The sequence below is a fragment of the Loxodonta africana genome, chromosome X (assembly GCF_030014295.1).
Source record: "Loxodonta africana isolate mLoxAfr1 chromosome X, mLoxAfr1.hap2, whole genome shotgun sequence".
NCBI lineage: Eukaryota > Metazoa > Chordata > Mammalia > Proboscidea > Elephantidae > Loxodonta > Loxodonta africana.
In genome coordinates this window covers 133720184-133736564 of record NC_087369.1, presented here as the reverse complement: position 1 = coordinate 133736564, position 16381 = coordinate 133720184, and the positions used below count along the sequence as shown (strand labels likewise).

The 16381-nt window shown below is 39.7% G+C and overlaps 1 protein-coding gene across 1 annotated transcript in view; it reads left to right on the top strand.

The window, feature by feature from the left end:
- The window catches only part of LHFPL1 (LHFPL tetraspan subfamily member 1), a 49333-nt gene that overhangs the window by 12187 nt on the left and 20765 nt on the right, over positions 1–16381 (top strand). The window contains exon 2 of the mRNA XM_003414796.4: positions 6258–6356. Coding sequence (XP_003414844.1) covers positions 6258–6356 — 99 coding nt within the window. The remainder of the gene's footprint in view (positions 1–6257; positions 6357–16381) is intronic.

The window sequence follows — 16381 nt, the reverse complement described above, 5'->3', positions numbered from 1 at the left end:
TCAGCTGCTCATATGTGGATGGATTTATATCTGGGTTCTCAATTCTGTTCCACTAGTCTATGTGTCTGTTGTTGTACCAATACCAGGCTGTTTTGACTACTGTGGCTGTATAATAGGTTCTGAAATCAGGTAGAGTGAGGCCTCCCACTTTCTTCTTCTTTTTCAGTAATGCTTTGCTTATCTGAGGCTTCTTTCCCTTTTATATGAAGTTGGTGATTTGTTTCTCTATCACATTAAAAAATGACAATGGAATTTGGATTGGAAGTGCGTTGTATGTATAGATGGCTTTTGGTAGAATAGACATTTTTACTATGTTAACTCTTCCTATCCATGAGCAAGGTATGTTTTTCCACTTAAGTACGTCCTTTTGAATTTCTTGTAGTAGTGCTTTGTAGTTTTCTTTGTATAGGTCTTTTACATCTTTGGTAAGATTTATTCCTAAGTATTTTATCTTCTTGGGGGCTACTGTGAATGGTATTGATTTGGTGATTTCCTCTTCGATGTTCTTTTTGTTGATGTAGAGGAATCCAAGTGATTTTTGTATGTTTATCTTATAGCCTGAGACTCTGCCAAACTCTTCTATTAGTTTCAGTAGTTTTCTGGAGGATTCCTTGGGGTTTTCTGTGTATAAGATCATGTCATCTGCAAATAGAGGTAATTTTACTTCCTCCTTGCCAATCCGGATGCCCGTTATTTCTTTGTCTAGCCTAATTGCTCTGGCTAGGACTTCTAGCACAATGTTGAATAAGAGCGGTGATAAAGGGCATCCTTGTCTGGTTCCCGTTCTCAAGGGAAATGCTTTCAGGCTCTCTCCATTTAGAGTGATGTTGGCTGTTGGCTTTGTATAGATGCCCTTTATTATGTTGAGGAATTTTCCTTCAATTCCTATTTTGCTGAGAGTTTTTATCATAAATGGGTGTTGGACTTTGTCAAATGCCTTTTCTGCATCAATTGATAAGATCATGTGGTTTTTGTCTTTTGTTTTATTTATGTGATGGATTACATTAATGGTTTTTCTAATATTAAACCAGCCTTGCATACCTGGTATAAATCCCACTTGGTCGTGGTGGATTATTTTTTTGATATGTTGTTGAATTCTATTGGCTAGAATTTTGTTGAGGATTTTTGCATCTGTGTTCATGAGGCATATAGGTCTGTAATTTTCTTTTTTGTGTGATGTCTTTACCTGGTTTTGGTATCAGGGAAATGGCGGTTTCATAGAATGAGTTAGGTAGTATTCCGTCATTTTCTATGCTTTGAAATACTTTTAGTAGTAGTGGTGTTAACTCTTCTCTGAAAGTTTGGTAGAACTTTGCAGTAAAGCCATCCTGGGCTGTTTTTTAAATGCATATTTTTGGACCCCAGTTACTGAATCAAATACCTGGGAATCTACATTTTTAATAAGCCCTCACTCTTCCAGAAGTAGAAACCCTGGTGGCGTAGTGGTTAACAGCTACAGCTGCTAACCAAAAGGTTGGCTGTTTGAATCTACCAGGCACTCCTTACAAACCCTATGAGGGCAGCTCTACTGTGTCCTATAGCATTGCTATGAATCGGAATCGACTTGATAGCAGTGTGTTTGGTTTTGGGCTTCCAGAATTTCGTACAATGGTTAACGCTCAGCTGTTAACAAAAAGATTAGCAGTTCGAATCCACCAGCTGCTCCTTGGAAACCCTACGGGCACAGTTCTACTCTGTCCTATAGGGTCACTATGAGTCAGAATCGAGTTGGTGGCAATGGTTTTTGTTTTTTTTTTTTTTTGGCCACCAGCAAATGAATTCCTTATTGTTATTTCAACCATATCTTTACAACCCCAAATTGATGTGAAGAACTGTTGGGGACAAACATAGTTGAGAATAAATTACCTTGTGATTTCATTTTCATTTATTTATTTTTCTTTGTTTTTATTGTGGTAAATATATAGGTAACAGAACATTGGCCATTCATCTTGATTTTTAATATGTCCACCAGAATACCTTTCTCCTACTACGATAAAATGTAGTAGAATTAAGTGTCAGGTACAAGTCAAATGTCTCCATGAAATATGTTTATGTATTTGCTCACCTATCTAAAAAGCAGGATGATCCTATGGGGGAGGGGTGAGGGCAGGTTGGGCAGAGCCTGGAGCCACATGCGCTAGGGCAGAACCCATGCTTGCCAGAGATTCCTGAGCTGTGGCCAAGCGCCTCTGCAAAACTGCAAGCTGACTCCAACCAGGCAACTTCTGTTTTTTGTTTATTTTTTTATTTGTGGTTACTTTGTTGCTGAAAATATACACAGTAAAACATATGCCAATACAACAGTTTCTACATACATAATTCAGTGACGTTGACATTGTGCAACCATTTTCACCTTCCTTTTCCCGAGTCATTCCTCCTTCATTATCTTAAATTCACCGCCCCCTAAGGTTCTTATCTGATCTTTTGAGTTGCTGTCATCAAGTTGATCCCATATAGATAGATCTTAATAGAGCATAATGCTCTAGGTTGAACTTTTTGACCAGTTAGGCTAAACTATTGCTTGGTCTTAAGAAAACTTCAGGGGATGTTTTTGGTTTAAGTTTTACCAGACAGCTTTTGAATGAAGCACAAATTTGAGTTTGTCCTACTCAGCATTTGGCTTTTCAGCTATTTCTTGTGAAAACAAACAGGTGAGGAAATAATTAGTGTGGGGCATATAGGTGGAAACTGGGAGAGGAGGCATCAGGAGAGGACTTTGTATATGCCAGGCACTTTATGTTTTAATCTCATTATTTCTCAAAACAGCCTAGTAAGGCAGGGTACTATTATTATTCTCATTTTAAAGATGAGGTAATTGAGGCACTGGCAGTTTAAGTAACTCGTCTAAGGTCACATAGCTTCTAGGTGGCAGAAGTGGAATTTGGTCGTAGGTTTAGGCTGACTAGAAAGCCCATTCTTTAAAATCATCGTGTTGTGCTGCCTCTGAATCTAAATCCTGCAAAATTTCTAGTGCCTGCTAGAGACTCTGGTGGCAAACGGTGGTCATCCGCGCACGCAGGTTTCTAGAAGAACAGATCCTCTGAGGGTTGATGATTCCTCTGATTAGTGAGGAAAAATGTTGACAATAATTGGTTATATGACCTTGGGTAAATCATTTTCTTCTGTGGGTCTCAACACCCACATGTGTAAGGGACAGAGATTGGAGTAGGCCATCTCCAAAGGCCTTTTCTCTCTAAGCTTCTATGAGAAGCTTATCAGGTATCCAGGATGGTCACCCAATCCTGCCATGGAGGTCCCTTCAGAGGCCTTCTCCCTTGAGAAATGTAGCAAGGGAGTCTCTCCGTTAGATAGGAAGAGCCTACTCCGAAACAGATGCATTTATTGAGCACTTACTATGTACCAGGTAAAAAGATACAGAGTTGAGGATAAATATGACTGCTGTCTTCAAGGAATGCGCACTCTAGTGAGGGAAGCAGATGACAGACAATTATGACAAACGTATAGCACAGGGTATTTGAATCACAAGAGTAAGCACGGGGTGCTGTAGGAACAGAGAGAATTTAGTCTGTGAATAGGGGGTAGTGAGGGAAGGCTTTTTGAAATAAGTAATCCTTGACCTGAGCTCCTCAATATGGTAAGCTGTGCAGAGCAGGGGAACCTGAAAAAGATGGAAGGCTCCCCCCACACCAAGTAAGGCACTTGACCAGCACTAGTTCCTGCTTGAGAAGTCAGGGTTCGTGCTAGCCTCACGGATTTGAGTATTCTGGATTTCTGTGTAGGTTGAAAAGCAGTGCTGATGTTCTTTTATAAACTTGTGTTCTTTTCTTCCTAGTGTATCTGTGAAGGTTCAGTTTTTATTAATTCTTCCTTCAATGGGTATAAACTTGTAGCAGGACAAGGATTGGGTTCCATTTCCAGTTTGTCCTATCTCCTTTGTGTATAGTCTGGGCTACTTCCTCATATTGTAACATCTCAGCTTCTGTGTCAAAAAAAAGGGGTGTTGTTCCATTTCCATTGGGTAGATTCCAGAGCCTAGAAAGGTCTCTGAGTGATCAGTTTCATTCAGTTTAAGACTACAAGATAGCTAATAATGCCTGTTAATTTTACGCATCTCACTGAAGAGAATTTTTAACCTTAATTGATCATTCTTTTAGTTCCTGAACCTTTCCTCACTGTCGGAAAGTTCTCCCCATTGTTCTACTTAAACCCTTCTTGCTATTTCTTCAAGCCCTTATCTTTTCCTGCGGTCCCATTGTGTATTGTGAAAAGCTGGTTGCCATGTTGCTGACAAGCTGGGAGATTACTTTGAGATCTTCTTCCAAAAAGATTCATCTGAAGGCAAAGTAGGATTATTAGCTCCTCAGGGTGTATACGGAATCTTCCTCTATGAGGAAAGAGAAGTGAAGGTGAGGTCAGATGTCCCTGGAGCAGCCTGCCTTTCACTTGTCCAGCTGAGCCCCAGAGTCTGGAAGCTATAAACATGCCATTCATTCATTATTAATCAAGCACCTGCTCTGTGGCAGCTCTGTGCTATGTGCCAGTTTGTGCCTCTGCATTCATGGCAAGTGACTCTCCTATGACCTTTGATATGGTACCCAAGTACAGTGTCCTTGTAAATAGGCTCTTTGGGTTACAAACAGCAGAGAATCACTTGAGTTTTTTCAAGGAAAAGAGAATTTATTATGAGAATATAAGAAAAGTGGAATGGGAAATCCATCAGGAAAGGATGGGCTTCTCTCTAATTCTTTCATGGGCAGTATGGAGTTTTTCTCATAGTTTATCTGCCTCATTCCAGTTGTCTCCCCTGTTCTCTCCCTCTATCAGTCAGTTTGCTCAGCTTACACATCATGGCTATCCATTCATAACTTTGGCTTGAATTTGGCTTCAGCTTGACACAGCCTTGATTCGACCTTCTGGTGTTTTTGTTTGTCTGTTTCTTCTGTTTTTTCCAACTTCTAGTCTATCTTCTAACTATCTCAGCATCATGGTGTTTCTTCGTTAAAATTTCCAAAAACAAGAATCTGGCCCAACTCATGTCTTCATGCCAGGCCACAATGTCACCTATTACTGGCAGCCAATGAATTTGATTCTTTTTGTGTTACGTGCCAATGCTTGGTCCAATCCACTGTGACCAGAGGTAGGATGGAGTCATAGATTAAGAAATGTGAAAATCTACATAGTAGACAAGAGCCGTAGGTGAGGCACTTTCCCTTTGAAGAGAGTGTGGCAAACAGACCCAGATTTGTATCTCTGGTAGGAAAAGTAAGATTGTTTCTGGCTAAGGTCTCACAGAGTTTCCTCATGGTCACTGAATAACCTAAGCAAAATGGGGGTGAAGGCAGGGGCTAGATGGAAGGTGTTGGAAGCCAAAGAAGGGAAGAATGCTTGGCATTAAGAAAGAATGATTTCTCAGGGAAGAGGGAGTATGGTGTCCTGCTCACCAAGAGAAGCCTACATAGCTTGTATGCTTTCTCTAGGTCTCAGTCAGGCAGCTGACAAGTTACAGAAGTTATAGCCTACCTTCAGTGAGTGGGGACCCTCTTGACTCTTAAAAAAAAGGCTGGATTTTAGGAAAGAATAGCAGTCTCCTCATTGTTATTCTCTGTAACCAGACCAAAGTAGAAGAGGGGTCTGGTTGGAGCAGCCAAGTTCGCCTTGCAATTCATTGTCAAAAAACTTTCGGCTGTAAAAAGTACATTGGCCTGTCTCACTTCACAATACAGGCAACCCTCGAATAACAAATGAGTTTCATTCCTAAATCTTTCTTTAAGTCAAATTTGTAGGTAAGTCGGAACAGTTAGATAATGGTTTGTATCTAACGTCAGTTAGTCGATTGTTCTTCTTAGTATATAGTGTACCTTTCTATGCATAAAAAAACATTAAACACTAAAACATTTTTAACATAATAATACAATAATAATAATAATGTTTTGATGTGTGTCATGAAGCAACACTCATTTGTTATTTCAAACCATTGTATGTACCTCAGATTTTTAATATAATAGGCTTTATGGGCGTTGGTTCATATGTATGTAAGTCAGACATTCACAACCCAGGGACTGCCGGTACTGCCCTTTCTTTGTGAATTGTCCCCTCCGCTATCTACTGCACCCCACCATCTGTGACAGGGCAAAGAAATAATGTTGAGCTGTTAGTATCATAAACATTTAAGGTAAAAGGGGAAGGGTAAGTTCTGAGTGGAAGAGGTAGAATTCGAGCTGAGGTAATCTAGAAGGAATGTTGGGATGACAGAAGAATTATGTTTTTTCTACCTGTGTATATGCTCTTCTTTCCAGGGTTGCTGATAAGCTCAGGATGTGCATTATACCCCTTAGGATGGAATAGTCCGGAGATAATGCAAACATGTGGGAATGTCTCCAATCAATTTCAGTTAGGTAAGATGGTCTGGGCAGGATGGCAGTGATGGTTCATGGGAAATCTGTTTTCCAAAGTGCATTACCTCTTGGAGGGGAATCTGCTTGCTGTTGGTACTTGCTTAAACCTCTCTCACCCAATTAGCTTGTGGGAAGTGGTGGCTTGGCCAGACTTACCTGTCCTTGCTAGCTCACAAGAGTTGGCCAGAAGTTCCACTTCCTTAATTATATCTTTCCACAGTCTATTATATGCTTAGAACCACTGGTCCTGCTATCTAGGGTGGAGAAAGATAAAGATTTAGCACATTTCTCCTACTTGGTTGTTGGACTTATGATTCTACCATTTTTTAAATAATACATGAATGATACATAGTTCATATACCATAAAATCCACCCTTTTAAAGTATATAATCAACATTTTTTAGTATATTCACAAGGTTCTGCAAACATTATCTAATTCCAGAACATTTTTATCACCTCAAAAAGAAAACCCATACCTATCAGCAGTCACTTCCAATTCACTCCTCCTTACAACCTCTTGCAACCATTAATCTACTCTCTAGTTCTATAGATTTGCCTATTCTGGACATTTCATAGAAATGAAATCATACAATACATGGTCTTTCGTAACTGGCTTTTTTCACTTAGTATAATGTTTTCAAGGTTCATCCAGGTTGTACCATATACTTTTTCCTTTTTATGACTAATATTCTACTGTATGGATAGACCACATTTTGTTTATATGCTCATAAATTGATGGACATTTGTTTCCAATTTGGGCTATTATGAATAATGCTGCTATGAGTATTTGTATACATGTTTCTGTGTGGACATATATTTTTATTTCTCTTGAGTATATACCCAGAAGTTGAATTTCTGGGTCAAATGGTAACTCCATATTTTAGCTTTTGAGGAACTGTTAAACTGTTTTCCAAAGAGACTGCACAATTTTACATTTCCACCAGCAGTCTATGAGGATTCCTATTTCTCCACATCCTCATTAAAATTTGTTACTTTCCATATATTTTATTATAGCCATCCTAGTGGGTGTGAAGTAGTATCTCATTGTGGTTTTGATTTGCATTTTCATGATGGCTAATGATGTTGAGCGTCTTTTCATGTATTATTGCTCTTTTGTGTATCTTTGGAGAAATGTCTATTCAAGTTCCTTGCCCATTTTTAAATTCAGTTATTTGTCTTTTTATTGTTGATTTTATATATCCTGGGTATGAGACCTTTTTCAGGTTCATGATTTGCAAGTATTTTCTCCCGTTCTGTGAGTTATCTATTGACTTTTTTTTAAATTGTGGTAAGTATACATATAACAAAACATTTGCCGTTTCAACTTTTCACTTTCTTTTTTTTTTATTGTACTTTAGATGAAGGTTTACAGAGCAAATTAGTTTCTCGTTAAACAATTAATACACATATTGTTTTGTGACATTGGTTGCCAGCCCCACAACATATCACCATTCTCCCCTTCTTAACCTTGGGTTCCCCATTACCAGCTTTCCTGTCCTCTCCTGCCTTCTTGTCCTTGCCACGGGGCTAGTGTGCTCCTTTAGTCTCCTTTTGTTTTATGGGCCTGTCTAATCTTTGGCTGAAGGGTGAACCTCAGAAGTGACTTCAGTATTGAGTTAAAAGGGTGTCCAGGGACCGTACTCTTGGGGTTTCTCCAGTCTCTGTGAGACTGGTAAGTCTGGTCTTCTTTTTGAATTAGAATTTTTGCTCAGCTCTGTCTGGACCCTCTATTGTGATCCCTGTCAGAGCAGTCAGTGGTAGTAGCCGGGCACCATCTAGTTGTGCTTGACTCAGTCTGGTGGGGGCTGTAGCAGTTGCGGTCCATTAGTCCTTTGGACTAATCTTTCCCTTGTATCTTTGGTTTTCTTCATTCTCCTTTGTCCCAGATGGGGTGGGACCAGGGGAGTATCTTAGATGGCTGCTCATCAGCTTCTAAGACCCCAGATGCTACTCACCAAAGTAGGACAGAGAGCATTTTCTTTATAAACTATGTTATGCCAGTTGAGCTAGATGTCCTCTGAGACCATGGTCCTGGTAGCACTCAGCCCAGTAATTCAGCCCCTCAGGGAGTTTCAATGTGTCTATGAAGCTTCTATCACCTTGCGTTGGTCAAGTTGTGCTGACTTTCCCAGTATTGTGCACTATCTTACCTTTCACCAAAGTTACCAGTTATCTATTGTCCATCAACTTTTCACTGTCTTGGTGAAATCTTTTGAAGAACAAAAACCTTTAATTTGATGATGTTCAATTTATCTACTTTTTCTTTTGTCACTTGTGATTTTGGTGTCATACCTAAGAAACCATTGCTTAATCCAATGTCATAAGACTTTCTCTATTTTTTATTCTCAGAGTTCTATAGTCTAGATCTTAGAGTTAGGTCTTTGATCCATTTTGAGTTAATTTCAGTATATAGTGTGATGTAGGAGACTAACTTCATTTTTTTTTAAAACTTATATTGTAGTAAAATAAATATAAAAATCACCATTTTAAAATGTACAATTCAGTGTCATTTAGTATATTTACAGTGTTGTACAACCATAACCACAGCCGATTTTATAACATTTTTATCATTCCAAAAGGAAACCTTCTACCAACTTGTTCTGTCCATATTCTCCATTAACACTTTTTGGTTAACACTGAAAAGAAGAGATAACCTGTGCCATCTCTGACCTTTCTCTTGTCAGTGGCCTAAACATAATGACAGATGCAACTGCATTAACAGTTTGTCTCTTGTAAGGTGGAAGTGCCAGAAGCAACAGCTGACCTTGGAAGATACAGCAAAACACGAAATAGAATTATAAATAAATTTCTTATAGTGTATTGGGAATTCCAAGCTTGTGGCAGGCTACAAGTATGGCCTTTCTCCTCAAAGGCCATCCTTTATCATTCTGGAGTTTCTGGCAATGTTAAAGCATCCTTGACACACTTTAGGTATAGTGTGAATAGATGGAAGAGACAGAAGAAAGGTATCCTAGGTATCCAGTGTCCGACTGATGTTCTTTTTACCTTGAGAGATCACATGGCACATAGAAAGATCATAGACTTTGGAGTAAAAGATCTCAGTTGGAATCCAGGCCTTGCCACCTAAGTCGTTGTATAGGGTAAGTCACTTGATATCTGTGTTCCAGTTTCCTTCTCTGTAAAATGAGGATAATAATAATAACTGACTCAGTGTTGTTGTAAGGATGAAATAATAAAAGGTGTATTAATGTACCAAGCATGGGGTTTGGTTCAAAGATGGTGACCTTCTTTAAATGATAGCAGAGTAGAATGTACTGGGGGTAGCATTTACTTTGACTCCCTTGTGGGGTCCATATTCTACTATGTGCTCTGTATTTTGGGGGGAGATGCACAGAGCCAAGAAAAGTCATGGTCTTTACCTGAGTAGCAAAGCTTGTAATCATGACTTGCTTGAGAGAGATGAAGGGGATAGAGAAGAGAATAGACGCAGGCATTGTCAGTCTGCAAAATGATTTTGAAAGTAACTAAAACAAATTCCTCACTCTGACACTCTGACATACCTCCTGCAGTTTCCAGCATGAAGGGTTCACACACATGTCTCCATTTCCTCTTTCCCTAGGTTTCCATTTAAATTATCTTGAACCATCCACAGATATGATTTTTAGCCCTAAGTTTAATTATTGAAGATATAACTTTTTATTAAGACAACAACCTTGATGTCTGTTGTGGATTAAATATAGCTACACATTCTTTGACACTCTTTCCATAGAGATGCTAGATCTATAACTACTTTTACCAATAAAAAAGAGTATAGCAAAAATGACATCAAGCTGGTTCTAGGGCTAGTTTCTAAAGATCTGACAGTTTCAACCTTATTTTTCTGGAGCTCTGAGTGACCACATAAACAGTCTGATTACTTTAATGGAGAGACTTCATGGAACAGCTCAGAGATAACTGGAGAAAGAGAGCAGTTCGGCTGAGTGACCCTCCATCCATCCCTTCCCAGGCACCAGATATGTGAGTAAAGTCATTCTGGATCCTCTATACCAGCCAGGTGAATACCTCTGAGTGGTCTTAGTTGATTCCACAGAGCAGAAGACTCCCCCTGCTGAGTCCTGACCAAATTGTGACCCACAAAGTCATAAGATATAATAAAATGGTTGTTGCTTTAAACTACTATGCTTCAGAGTAGTTTATTATGCAGCAATGGATAACAACAACAACAACAAAAAAGCCAAACCTTAAGCACATCCGAGCACACACACACACACACACACAAACACACACATATGTTTATCTATAACCTAGCTTTTTATTTTTATCAAAAGTAATTCATGTGCCAGGAAGCTGTCTTTGAAATTTTTTGACATAGACAAGTGAGCACCTCCAGTGCTCTATCCGTTTGTGGAAACATCTCAATTGGTATTCTGTCAATTCCTAGAGCCTTGTTTTTTGCCATTGCCTTCAGTGCAGCTTGGACCTCTTCCTTCAGTACCATCAGTTCCTGATTATATGCTACCTTCTGAAATGGGTGAATGTCAATCAATTTTTTTTTTTTTGGTATAGTGACTCTGTGTATTCCTTCCATCTTCTTTTGATGCTATCTGTGTTGTTCAATATTTTCCTCATCCAAACCAAAAACCAAACCCACTACCGTCGAGTCAACTCTGACTCATAGTGACCCTATAGGACAGAGTAGAACTGCCCCATAGAGTTTCAAAGGAGTGCCTGGCAGATTTGAACTGCCGACCTCTTGGTTAGCAGTCATAGCACTTAAGCACTACGCCACAAGTGTTTCCATTTTCCCCATAGAATCCTTCAAAATCACAACTCGAGGCTTGAATGTTTTCTTCAGTTTTTTCAGCTTGAGAAATGCCGAGAGTGCGCTTCCCTTTTCGTTTTCTAACTCCAGGTCTTTGCACATTTCATTATAATACTTTATTTTGGCTTCTCAAGCCACCCTTTAAAAAAATCTCCTGTTCAGCTCTTTTACTTCATCATTCCTTCCATTCACTTTAGCTACTCTATGTTCAAAAACAAGTTTCAGAATTTCTTCTGACATTAATTTTGGTCTTTTATTTCTTTCCAGTCCTTTTAACGATCTTTTGCTTTCTTCTTGTACGATGTCCTTGATGTCATTCCACAACTCGTCTGGTCTCCAGTCATTAGTGTTCAATGTGTCAAATTTATTCTTGAGATGGTCTCTAAATTCAGATGGGATATACTCAAGGTCGTATTTTGGCTCTCACGGACTTGTTTTCATTTTCTTCAGCATCAACTTGAACTTGCATATGAGAAATTGATCTTCTGTTCCACAGTTGGCTGCTGGCCTTGTTCTAACCGATCTTATTTTGGTTCTCCATCGTCTCTTTCCACGATGTAGTTGATTTGATTCCTGTGTATTCCATCTGGCAAGGCCCTAATATGTAGTCACTGTTTATGCTGTTGAAAAAAAGTATTGGCAATGAAGAAATCGTTGGTCTTGCAAAATTCTACCATGTGATCTCCATCTGGAAGACATCTATATTTGTGCCCACACCAAAGAAAGGTAATCCAACGGAATGCAGAAATTGTCAAAAAATGTCATTAATATCACACACAGGTCAAATTTTGCTGAAGATCATTCAAAAGTAGTTGCAGCAGTATGTTGACAGGGAACTGCCAGAAGTTCAAGCTGGATTCAGAAGAGAATGTGGAACCAGGGATATCATTATTGATGTCAGGTGGATCATGGTTAAAAGCAGAGAATACCAGAAAGATGTCTACCTGCGTTATATTGACTGTCCAAAGGCACTTGACAGTGTGGCTCATAAATTGTGGATAACACTGCAAAGAATGGGAATTCCAGAACACTTAATTGTGCTCATGTGGGACCTATACATATATCAAGAGGCAGTCATTCAAACAGGATAAGGGGAAACTTTGTGGTTTAAAGACAGGAAAGGTGTACGTCAGGGTTGTATCGTTTTATCATACTTATTCAATCTGTATGCTGAGCAAATAATCCGAGAAGCTGGACTATATGAAGAAGAATGGGGCATCAGGATTGGAGGAAAACTCATTAACAATCTGCATTATGCAGATGACACGACTTTGCTTGCTGAAAGTGAAAAGGACTTGAAGCACTTACTGATGAAGATCAAAGACTACAGCCTTCGGTATAGATGGCACCTCAGCATAAAGAAAACAAAACTCCTCACAACTAGACCAATAAACAACATCATGATAAACAGAGAAAGGATTGAAGTTGTCAAGGATTTCATTTTGCTTGGATCCACAATCAATGCCAAGAAATCAAATGACGTATTGCATCGGGCAGATCCGCTGCAAAGACCTCTTCAAAGTGTTAAAGGCAGAGATATCACTTTGAGGACTAAGGCGTGCCTGACCCAAGCCATGATATTTTCAATTGCCTCATATGCATGGGAAAGCTGGACAATGAATAAGGAAGAACAAAGAAAAATTGACTCCTTTGAATTACGGTGTTGGTGAAGAATATTGAATATACCATGGACTGTCAGAAGAACAAATAAATCTGTCTTGGAAGAAGTACAGCCAGAATGCTCCTTGGAAGCGAGGGTGGCAAGACTTTGTCTCAGGTACTTTGGACATGTTATCAGGAGGGGCCAGTTCCTGGAGAAGGACATCATGCTTAGTAAAGGGTCAACGAAAGAGAGGACGACCCTCAATGAGATGGATTGACACAAGCTGCAACAAGAAACTTAACAATGATTGTGAGGATGGCACAGGACCAGGCAGAATTTCCTTCTGTTTTATATAGGGTCTCCATGAGTCAAAACTGACTTGACAGCACCTAACAACAAAAACAACAATTCACGTGTATGACAAAATAAAACAGTACATAAAGATTTAAAATGAGGCAGAAGGGGACAGGAGCTGGTTGAATGGACACGGGGAATACAGGGTGGAGAGGAAGAGTGTGCTGTCTCATTAAGGGGAGAGCAGCTAGGAGTACATAGCAAGGTATGCATAAGTTTTTGTATCAAAGACTGACTTGATTTGTAAACTTTCACTTAAAGCACAATAAATTAAAAAAATACATATTTAAAATGAAAAATCAGTCTTTTTCCCAACCCCAGCAAGATACGGTCTCCACTGACAGATGAGTGGTGACTGCTTTTGAGGTGCATTAGCTGGGAATCGAAGCCGGGTCTGTCATATGGAAGGCAAGAATTCTACACCTGAAGCAGCATCACTGCTGTCTTTGAAAATTTACGGAAGCTAAATATTTCTAATGGGACACAGCTGTTTTCAAGTGAGCTTATAAAATCATCATGTTATCAATAGCAGTTAATTCTAAGGTAAAGTCTGAACCATCTATCAATGGATCACATTTGCAACATGTTCTCATGAATATGATCCAGTTTAATCCTGAAAAACTCATGCATGGCAGATGGTAATATACCCATTTTATAATGAGGAAACCCTGAGACTTGAAGAGTCTAAAGTTACACAGCCAAGTTAGCAGCAGAACTGTTAATGGTGCCTGTCTCCCAAATTCTTGTCTTGTGTGTGTTAAAATGATTTTTTTCCTCTCCTCCATTGGTGAGGGTATGTCTTAAGTCACTGGACTGCTTTTCTTTAAAATGCACTTTAGCTCTATTGTTTTCAGAAACAAATGTCTGAAGCATCATGGAAAGTACCCAGTTTAGCATCCTGTCCCCCCACCCTCATCCTTTGCCTCAGTCTTCCATCAAACTTGGAGTATAATCAGAGTAAAAATATAGCAGTGGCTGGGCCTGCTGGGATTCAGGAAGAAGTCCCCAGTGGAATGGCTGTGTGTGGGAAATTTTAAAGTGTCTCTAGATTTGACTCGACTAATAAAAAAAAAAATTTTTTTTTAGAGGCAGCTAAATTGTCTTGCTAAACTTAGTCATAAGAAAGAAATATAAAATTTGTGTGTTCCATCTGTTCTAAGATCATATTCTGTCTACCTGAGGCCTCTCTCTGGTCTTCTGGGATGTCTACTCCTTATCTACTTCTTATCTCAGTCTCCCTTTTTGAAAGAAAGAGATCTTGTGGGGTGGGAGCAGTGAATGATTGGAGAAAGACTGAGGAAGACACAGCCTTCAAGGGATAAACACACATTTGAAAAAGGAATCTCAAAGGATTTGCCCCCTAAAGGTCTGGCCTCCTTCCTTCCATTGCCTCACCTGTTTCTAGGATCTCCTTACATATTTCCCTGTTCATCCTCCATGTCCCCTGCAGTTCCAGCCCTCCCACCCCACTCCAGTCTTTTCTCCTCTGCTGGCAGATTACTTCCCAGACATTCACCAACAAGTCTTCAGTTGAGCAATTTAGTGAATTGACTCCCTCTCTTCTTTCCTTTGTTTAAAGAAGAAATGAACAATCAAATATATAAAAGGAAACAGAAAAAGGCAAACATTAATCAGGAGCTTGCATTGAAACCTACAATGGGAGGGACTTTGCAAGCCAATCATTGGGTTGTTTCATTTATAGTCAGAAAAACTGAGGCCCAATAAACACAGGTGACTTTCTCAAGCCCCACAACCAGGGACCTAGAACTAAGTTCCTGACTCCCAGGCTCATTATAGATGATGCTCAATGGAAATCCAATATTTGTTTGTTGAATGGACCATTTATTCTTTAAGACGGGGAAAGTCAGGCAAAGGCTACCAGCAACAGCCCAGTCAAGTGCAACGCTTTCCCACGCCTTAACTTGATTAAGTAAATGAAAGCTTTAAGGTAAGAAAGGTGCTGACTGGATTCTAGCCATCAAATGAGGATTTGATCCCACACTGATGAATCCTTGAGAAGTTCAATGCTAAATTGATGCAGTCAATTCCACCTCTGATTGGCATTAACAGTGGTGGGAGAATCCATGCGGCAAGGGCTGGGTACACATTACATAGTGTTAAGAGTGGACTTTAACATCAGCTACACCCTCAGCTCTGCAACCTTAGACAAGTTATCTAGCATTATGAATGTGCTGATGCCTTTTGTGAATTGAATTGTGTCCCCCCAAATTGTGTGTCAACTTGGCTAGGCCATGATTCTATTTTGTGGTTGTTCACCCTTTCGTGATCTGATGTGATTATCCTGTGTGTTGTAAATTCTAACCTCTATGATGTTAACGAGGCAGGTTTAAAGGCAGTTATGTTAATGAGGCAGGACTCAATCTACAAGATTAGGTTGGATCTTAAGCCAATCTCCTTTGAGATATAAAAGAGAGGCGTGAGCAGAGAAACACAGGGACCTCATAACACCAAGAAACAAGAGCCAGGATAATAGTGAGCCCTTTGAACCTGGGGTCCCTGCACTGAGAAGCTCTTAGACCAGGGGAAGATTGATGACAAAGGACTTCCCCCAGAGCCAACAGAGAGAGAAAGCCTTCGCCTGGGGTTGGCACCCTGAATTCGGACTTCTAGCCTCCTAAACTGTGAGAGAATAAACTTCTATTTATTAAAGCCATCCACCTGTGTATTTTTGTTATAGCAGCACCACATAGCAAAGACACTACCTCATGGGAATTGTTGTGAGGATTAAATGAGATTGTGCTTTCAAAACAGTGTTTGGTATGTATAGTAATCAGTCAGTACCCATTGTCTGTTATCATCATCGTTATCGTGATACCAGCAATGGAAATGAAAAGGCTCCCAGTGTTTTATTTTTCAGAAGAAGAACATTTCCAGCTAGGAAGCAGTACATATAGCATAGTGAATGAAAGCACAGGCTAAGGGTTAAAATCTATGCCTTGACACTTACAGTTGTACAACTGTGGGCATGCTGTTTAACCTCTGTGTCTCAGTTTCCTCATCTGTAAAATGAAAATTGATAATAGTATCTCTTTCCATAGAGTTACTGAGAAGATTAAATGAAGCCTACATGTAAGGGTTTAGCAGAATTGGCCGCATTAAAAGTAAGTTACTATTAGCAGGCAGTCAGCCCAGTTCTCAAGAGCTTTGAAGGGGATCTTTGAAGGAGATGCCCCATGTTGGCTCCTGGGAGGGAGGGAAGAACCCACCCACCTTGGGAAAGGCCTGCAACAGAGGCTACTCAAAGGCTTTGTGTGTGCTCCCTGT